This window comes from Phalaenopsis equestris, unplaced genomic scaffold (genome assembly GCF_001263595.1).
Source record: "Phalaenopsis equestris unplaced genomic scaffold, ASM126359v1 Scaffold000511, whole genome shotgun sequence".
Taxonomy (NCBI): Eukaryota; Viridiplantae; Streptophyta; class Magnoliopsida; order Asparagales; family Orchidaceae; genus Phalaenopsis; species Phalaenopsis equestris.
The window spans coordinates 814,936-824,213 of record NW_018164951.1 but is presented as its reverse complement, the minus strand read 5'-3'; the positions used below and the strand labels follow the sequence as shown (position 1 = coordinate 824,213).

General features: G+C 36.9%; 1 protein-coding gene across 1 annotated transcript; it reads right to left on the bottom strand.

The window, feature by feature from the left end:
- Nucleotides 1-861: 861 nt before the first annotated feature.
- On the bottom strand, nucleotides 862-9,271 carry LOC110028465 (CST complex subunit TEN1; the record flags this gene model as incomplete). Its single annotated transcript, XM_020730320.1, is given in 4 exon segments — nucleotides 862-1,274; nucleotides 1,689-1,842; nucleotides 4,438-4,580; nucleotides 8,725-9,271. Coding segments are annotated over 3 exon segments (378 nt in total). The 3' UTR covers nucleotides 862-1,154.
- Between the last annotated feature and the right edge of the window lie 7 nt (nucleotides 9,272-9,278).

Sequence of the window (9,278 nt, the reverse complement as noted above, 5' to 3'; positions counted from 1 at the left end):
TGTTCACGAACAAAGAGTCATTTTAACAACCCTAATCACGTAGCCATAAGACGAAAAGGGTTTGAGCAAGATTTAAAAATTATTATTTATATTAAAACATCATTTGAATCTAATTTAAGAATTTTTATTCTATTTTCTTAATCAATATTTTAATTGATTATAAATCTTTGTAGCCTTGTAGTCAGTTAGATTTTTTTAAAATACTACTTATATATATATATATAAACTTGATGTGTAGTATTTCGAGCCAAAACGAGTCGAACACGAACGAACACATCTTTGTTTGTGTTAGGCTCGTTAACTTATCGAACGAAATTAACGAGCACGAGCTTCTTAACGAGTCGAACACGAGCTATTCGCGAACAACGAGCCGTTTTGCCAGCCCTAAATAAGGCAAAAACTCACCCTTATAGAAATATTTAATAATTCAAAGTATATTAATAAGTTTATTATATTCAAATGTGAAATTGACAAAAGCTTTTCAAATCTTTATTATCATTACCATAGTTCTACTTAATCATAAATTCCATAGCATGTTACAAAAAAAATTTATGATAAAAAACAATTTTTTAATAACTAACTCCATTTTTCTGTTGCAAAAAATCATCTAATTTTTCTTATAGAAAAGAGATACATTATTACATAAAAAACTTTTTAAGACTCTCTTTTAAATTACTATTTTTTAGATTTCTATAGAAATTTGTAAATAAGTTAAAATTTAATTAATAATGACCCACCTACATATGAGTGGCAGTGGTACATATGAGCTAAAGGTAGTTCTCACCCCTTAAATGTAAATAAAATTAAAAAAAAATCCCAATAATTATATAAGCTATGCATATAATGATGCATGAATGCTTTGCTTCTCTAAATTTAAAGTAAATATTTTCATTCCCTTAAAATCCATATTCCACTAGGCCATATGACCAAAGCCCGAATTCAAACCCCCAAAAGCCTAGCATGATCGTCTAGTCAAAATGAGCTAACAAAGTCTCAAAAACCTCTGGTTATCTTTTTCTAAACTCGTCCATACACTTGAATATATTTAGGCCTTGAAGACAGAACCTTATGGTTGAGGACAAAGCACCTAAATCATAGGCCAAATAAACTGGACAGATCAAACAAGAGGCATGTGGCTATTGTAGAATAAATGTTTAGGTTGTTTTCGACTTTGCAATGTGGGCCTCAAATTTTCGTCGAAGCTGGATGGATTGGTGGTAGAGATTGAGATCAATGCCATCCACATTCCTTCCTACACGTGCCTTAAGTGTCACCTACAATGCAAGGATACAAAAAAGAAGAGTTTCCAAAAAATTTTTGGATGGGAAGAAGCAAAAGGTAGCTTTTTCAAGTTAACTCCACATGAAATTGAGAAATTACTTGAAGTTAGTATGCTACACTCTCCAAATATATTTACACAAAATAAAAAAATGGAAGAGAAAAAGGTGTGAGGATATCCTCAATAGAATTTGGTCAGGATGAATTTTAAATCTGTTAGGATTTGTTTGAGAGCATTTTTTTTTTATTTTTTATTTTTAAAAAACATTGAATATTTTTTTTTGCATGTTTAATTTTATTTTTTTATTTTCAAATGAAAGCATTGAGATAAACTTGAAGACCCGAGGGCCAATATGAGCACACTGACCCTCAGGTGCGAGGAGCACTATTCAGAGTTATTGAAGCCTTACTTGGCCATCCTGTGGAATCAAGAGCTCGCCAATAAACTGATAGATGGAGTTGGTGCGGAAGCAGATGTCTCTCAAATTCTGGGTGTCAATCAAAAGACTGGCGCCACCATCAACTATGACAGCCATGGCGCTTTCAACATTGTAAGACTCTAGCCTGTATATCAAAATTTAAGCATTTTAGAGGTTGATTTGATTTTTTTTTTTTTCATTTTATTTTATTTATGTTTTCAATTGAAATAAACATGTTTGATATGCTATAAAATTTTTAATTATTTTTAAAAATATTCAAAATAATCTTAAGAAAACTAATTAATTTGCTTTTGAAATAAAAAAAGGAAACATGACAAAAAATGCATTAAGCAAATATAAATTTAAAATAAAAATAAATAATAAATAATAAAAGTGATCCCAAATAAGCCGCTAATGTCTGTCTCACTGTTCCAATAATTGAGTTCTGGAGATGTATTAAAAGAAGAAATTGAAAAAAAAAAAAAAACCATTGACAACGAATGCAAGCTTGTTCAGTTTTCTACGCTACAAACTGATGAGAAGCACATGCACGAATCCACTAATGGATGCAGAAGTTTTTGAGGATAAAACAAATTACTCTATACGGCATTACATGTCACAAACTGTTACTTCATGAAAAACAGAAATATAACAAAAATATGCACTTGTTTCATCAAAGAACGTAAGCTTGTCAGTGAATGCCTTGCACGCTGACAAGAAGACATTCAACGTTTTCTGGAGTAAATGGTTACAACTGTCTGTAAAAACAATCATATAAATATTGCAGAAAAAAATACTTCTGAAATCAGTTGCGAATATTATAAATTTTTTCTCTTTAGAAAAAATGAAAATGGTAATTTTCCTCTTGTTAACATACTTTATAAAATTTGATTGTGAAAAGCTCCTCACTACAAAAATTTCACAAAAGTAAATACAATTTTATAGCTAAATTGAAATGTGACGGCTAAAGCTATGAAAAAAAATGATCCAAGATACAACAACAACAAGTATTTATACCACTAAGTGGGGTTGGCTACATGAATCATTTTCTCCATTGCGTCCAATTTAGTGTCATATTTTCATTTAATCTAATAAATCAAGATCATTTTTTATACAACATGCCCAAGCCTATTTAGGTCTACCTCTACCTTTCTTAATATAAGTTGAATATAAAACATCTACTCTCCCGACCAGATCATCAAATGGTCGACGTGTCATTTGACCAAACCATATAAGATGACTTTCTCGAATATTACCTGCCACTGGGGCTATATCAACCCTTTCACAGGTACATTTGTTTCACATTTTATCTCGAAGTGTCAAGCGACTCATCCACCTAATCATTCTCATCTCAACAGCACTTGATTTAATTTTCTGCTTCTCTTTTATAGGTCAACATTTTGCGCCATAAAACATTGCAGCTCTCACTCACCACCATCTTATAAATTTTTTTTTTTAGTCCAAGCGGTACTTTTCTATCACACAATAGGCCTGATGCATTCCTCCACTTCAACCATCCAACGTGAATTCTACTAATAACATACCCATCTCAGCAACACTTAAAAAAATTATCCCAATGCACTAGTAAAAAATAACTTCATGGAAAGCTAAAAAATAACATGATTTTAATAGGGATTTTTCTAATGGTGTAATAGCTTCCACCTCTTAATACCATTCTTAAATTAGATAGAAGTAATTAACCTAAAACGAGGCATGGCTCAGTGACCCACCTGACTCAATTCATCAAACCTCGTTAACAGGCTTTGGTTAGATTTTATTTCCTGGAAGCATAAGTAAGCCTACGCAGATCCAGTCCACAAGCACCATTGAGTTGGGTTTTCTTTGAAAATTATACCCAAACTATCTAACCCGGACTTTGGGAAGAGTTTTTATTTAATAACAGGAAAATTTACATACACACCACACAATTCTTATGAATTTACATATCCAACACTTAAATTTTGATAGTTATACTTATAATACATTGCTGTCATAAACCTATGCATGAAATAATGTATTTAACTTTTAAAAAAATAATAATGGTAGTATTTTTAATGTGATGTTAAAGACTGAGTGACATGCATGTACATATGAATGTTTGTGTTAGATACATAAAACATAAGAATTAATGCCCCTTCATAACAGTAATAATAATAAAAAGGGGCCTTTAAATACCTACCACTCATTTCCCATGTATTATGGATCATCCAAAATTTAATTTTTACATACAGAACACCCGATTCCTACGTTTTCGGCATAAGTTGGGTGGTTTGTACCTAAAAATTGAAGTTTGGGTTTTTAATATGTTAATACACAGGAATTGGATGGTAGGTATGTACCTCTCCCTGAATAGAAAACACAGGTGGTTTTCAAGATTTAGGTGAAACTGCCATAAGATTGATGCCTTTAGACCATCAAAGGTTTTGAAATTTTTAGGATGCATGAGCTTTTGTTCATGTAGTTACATATATGCTGATATCGCCCACATGAATTGAGAAAATATATCTTAAGAAGTGTTTATTAGGGGAGCGTAGCTTTATTATTGCTAGAAACAAGGTTTAAAGAATGCAAGACCAGCCCTTCACAACTTAATTTCTACAGTTCCATGTAGAACATCAGGCATGATGTATATATTATGACTAGAAACAGGAATTAAAATATCAACTAACAAGCATAAATACAAAGAAAAATAGCTCAAGGAACTTCGTGAAAAACAAAATATAAGGTCATGGGTACCAACTTTCCAGTAACTCGAACAGACTGCCCTTCCTTGAAGAAAGGAGAAGATGGCTCTAACTCCTGTAAACCAACCAGTATACCGGGTTTTATTACAGAGGACGCCATTTGAATCAAGATATTTATGAGCAAAACCTTGGAATGATCCTTGAATACAAAAAGAAAAACAAAAAAAATAGTGAAAAGTTAACGAATTAATAAAAATCTATGAAGGCATAAAGTTGATAGTGGCAATATGACAAGCAACGGTAAACAAAGTTGAGTTTTGATAACTATTACCAAAACTATTTTGATTTCATGAATGTAAAAATAAACTTCTCACAAGAAACTTACATATGATTTGTGAGATATTCCACAGTGAAGGACACTAATCTATGTTAGCTTTACTAGATGTCGAGAAGAAGAGTTAATTTATATAACTTTTCATTAAATTTTCTGTCCATGAATTTGACTCAGCATTTGGCAATGAGTTTGTATTTGCTTTGTACATCAAAATACACTTTCCATTTAATTTTCCATTTCATCGATTTGAGTCAGCTTTCTACAATAAGTTCATATGCAATTTGTAAAGCAAAGACAATGTAATTGTAAGGGGGTGGGACTGTCTACCATGTGCGCCTCTAGATTATCAACAGGATATTACATCCATAACAAGCAAAAACATTTCTCATTCCATGAAATTCCATAATATAATAGAGAAGAAAAATGCTCTTATGAGAATATGAATAACACACCCTCATCAAAAAGCCACAATCAAGACTAAATGCGAGATGAAAAGATCTGTTACAATAGCTTTGAAGTAAAAAATATTTTTATATAAGGTTTGTTCTGAAAAATTCATGTTGAACTATGATTCAAGGGATGGTAATAAATGGAAACTTTTGGTTTGTATACCAACTAAATGAATCAAAATCCTATAAGAGCAAGCTTAAATTAATACTTTTGAAACCAACAACATTCATCCAATTAAAGGTTTCTTAAATGCATAGATGCAAAATCGCCATGTCTATACGGTCATTTGCAACATCTCGATTGTCAAAATAAATATATTTCTTCAACAACAGACAAGAATGTTGCTTCACAAAATTTGAAAGATAACGTAAAAAAAGAAGATCATAAGACTTGAGAAGCAATAGTCCCTTTATCAATTGAAAGAAAATGTTAAAAAGATCTCTCGACTCTTTGTAGGGGCCACTTTAGTCCCCGAGTCAATAAAATTACCAATTTAGTCCCCATATCTTTTTTAAAATAGTCCTCTATAGGAACTATTTTAGTCCATATTAAAAGCGTACGGGAAATAATTTGGCATTTTTATAGACTATGAAACTAAAATGGCCACATGTGAATAATTAGGGAACAATTTTGGCACTTTACTCGTTGAAAATATAAAGGTATTATTTGGCCTTTATTGCTATTATTATATTCACAAAACAGACCACTTCACTTTGTGCACTTTTCAAGAAGCCATAAACTGTTTTACTTGGAAAACCAATTTTGGATTCCCTCACTTAATAGCAAAACTTTAACTCAAGGCCTCAATGCCATAGTTAAAGGTCATTGCTTGCACAGGGCAGCCCATTTGGCTCCTAAGAAGACTAACCCATAGGGTGCCATTTAGTGGCTTCGAAGAGATGCGATGTGATCAATCATAAGTCATTGATGTTAACTCAAAGAAAGATGTGGATTGTAATTCAATCTTGAGCTTGGAGGTTACGAAGGTACCGTTTCAAATGTTGGATTTGATAAAAGTTATCACTATTCAAAAAAATTATATTCGAGATCAATGCCCTCTAATATTTTCTTTAATGGCAGTTTTTTTATATCTGAATCCTAATCGTACAGGTGACAGTTATAATTGAGATTCAAAGCATGAATAAAGGACAAAAAGCTTGCCCAAGTCTTAGCCACCCTCTCCAAACAAAGCTCTGATTAGTGACTACCACTAATGAGTAATTGATTGGGTGGACCCAAGTAAATAATGTTGGCGGAGCAGAAATACTGGAGGGAATAATTTTTTTTACCAGGGCGGGTTATTTCTATTAAGATAAGTGGAATGTCTCAAAAGCTCTACTGTTAGATGAGAAAGGGAATCATATAGAAATACATTTTTCTTAAACTAAACTGCTTATACAAAGATATGTATGCCTATATATAGTTAAGAGAGGAAAGCGCTAAGGAAGAATACAATGAAGAAAAATATTATCCATAATAAGTATATTAATAATAATAAATAATGCATTTTTTAGAAGGGTGAGCACTTGAACCCGGTCCCTTGAGATACTTAACATAGTTTCCAGCAAATATAATAAATGTTTGAGCACTAAAGAATGCATATTATAATTAGTTGGCATATACAATAATTTAGATATGGTAACAATTCCCTACAAACTCAAGATAGCAACAAAAATATGATGACGGATTTAGAAACAGTAGCGACCAAAGATGTAACCAAAGTTTTTTGTTGCATGTCTCAAGGCGAAGCACCCGCGCTTCTACTACCCGACTGTCCCAACATATATTTCTAATTAGGTGGCTGTTTAGTATGCTTAGGTCATTAAAAAGCTCCCCGAACCATACGGGGAGTAAATCCTTTTGTTTGAAGCGCTTCTAGCTTTGTAGTTGAACATTCCTTTCTCCTCTTTTCCATCGGCATCCTTACCATTTCGACGGGTATAAGTCTCACCTCTTGGAGCTCTACCTGATAGTCATAGAATAGAGTTTCGTTCATCTGACTTTAGAGCTACCGAGGTCCCCCCGTAGACGACGCAATTCACATATTGCTGAAAGAGGATCTCTGAACTTGTTGGGTCGACTACCTTCACGATCATATAAACTTAAAAGTCATAATGGCTTGGGATGACGGGTTTGTGCTACCCTGACATAGTTATCTCTACCTTTTAGGGATCACTCATTTCTTCTTTTGACTACCCTTGTTGAGTCCTATCGTTTCCTTTGCCTTCGTTGTTACCATCTCGACGGCCTGATTACCGATGAGCTACCACCCTTTTTGGGATACAACGATTTTCCTCTACCATTATGACCTATATGTGCTTTCACATATCGGGATTTCCTGTCGGCATAATTTGATTATTTTGCAGGTTTCGTATGCCGATGAGGTCGTTACCCAGGTAGGGACCGTGAGAGACTCACTCTCAGCCCCATGACATAGCGGGAGCTCTGAAAACGTCAAAGCATTCCCCGAGGTGGTCGATCGAGGCAAAAGTGATGTCGATCGTGCTGGAGCGGCCATTCGAGGCATAAGTGATGTCGACAGGGTCGTAAGGTCAGTCGATGCAAAAAGTGATGTCGACCAGGTGGGGTGGTCGGTCGAGGCAGAAACTGAGTTAGGGCGGCCGATCGATGCAGAAGTAATGTTGATCGGGCTGGGGTGACGAGAGCCAGTCGAGGCATAAGTGATGTCGACAGGACCGTTAGGTCAGTCGAGGCAAAAAGTGATGTCGACCAGGTTGGGTGGTCGGTCGAGGCAGAAACTGAGTTAGGGTGACCAATCGATGCTGAAGTAATGTCGATCGGGCTGGGGTGACGAGTCAGGGCAGAAAGTGAGCCATGACAGCTGGTCGAGACAGAAGTAATGTCGCCCTGGTCGGGGCGACCTGCCTAGGAAGAAGTGATGTTGACCGGCCTGAGACGGCTAGTTGATGTTGAAGTGATGTCGACTGGGTCGGGGCGAGCAGTCGAGGAAGGAATGACACCGACCAGGTCAGGGCAGACGCTTGAGGAAGAAATGTTGCCAACCAAACTGGGGCGGTCGGTCGAGACAGAAGGTGCAATGACTGAAATGCAACATGATATGGTTCAGCTGATCAGAAACGACAATGAACCATACTCGTGCTAACAATCGCACAAAGGCATCTAAGGTTTAACACTTAGATGTGTAGCATTGACGTCTCATGCTTTGGCGGGGTGCGTGGGGAGTTTTACCTCCGAATCTACATGTTGCAAAGCTTGTCTCATTTCACAACTTCTCATGATTTTGCAAAATGAGCTAGCTATAAAATTTTCCTCACATTGCAAAATACAAACATTCTAACCCCTAGGATTTAGGTCTAAGGTTCACAAAGGGAGATCGCTCGGCTTGGCATAGAATTTGGCAAGCTTGAGATTCCTAACTCAGGGTTTCCTCTAGGAAATCAACGATCAATTCAAGGGAGTGTGGCCGCGTCGTTCGGCCAACTCACCCCGTGTGGGCAACGGACCCACAATGTCTATCCTAAACTATTCCTAGACTAGCTAAGAAGTAAAAAATGTGAAGGGTTTAAGAAGATTATACCGTCGCGGTGGTTGCTCAATGTTCGGCGAAGTTCAGGAAGAAACTCTCCTCAGAAAATGAGAGGACGCCCACGCTTTTTACGCTATGACGTCGTCGCCACGTGCCGACGGTGAGGAGCTCTGACGAGGCTTCCGGCCGAATGGGAACAAAAGCCGGCAAATTCGTTGGAGGCTCACGTCATCGACCGTAAGGGAATGAGGAAGCGAGGTCGCCGGCGCCCCGGGTTGCCTGCCTCAAGGGAAGGAGGTCGGGAGGGTCGCCAATAGCACGAGAGAGGGAAAGTAAGCCTGTGGGCTGCTTACAGGCAGGAAGGACCTTCGGGCCAACTGTCTCGGGCCAAAAGAAGGCGGCGAGACGTGGTCACCGGCGAGGAGAAGCGTGGCGAGGGCAGCTCGGACCAAGAGGATGAGCCGGCCAGGTGGAGGAGGCTCACGGAGTGGAGCTGGCCGACGAAAGCATTGCCGGCGGGAGATGAAGCCGGCGAGCGTTTCGGTCTCGAGCAACCGGAAGAGGCGCGAGGGATCCGCGATCCCGCGAGGGTCCCACGCGCAAGG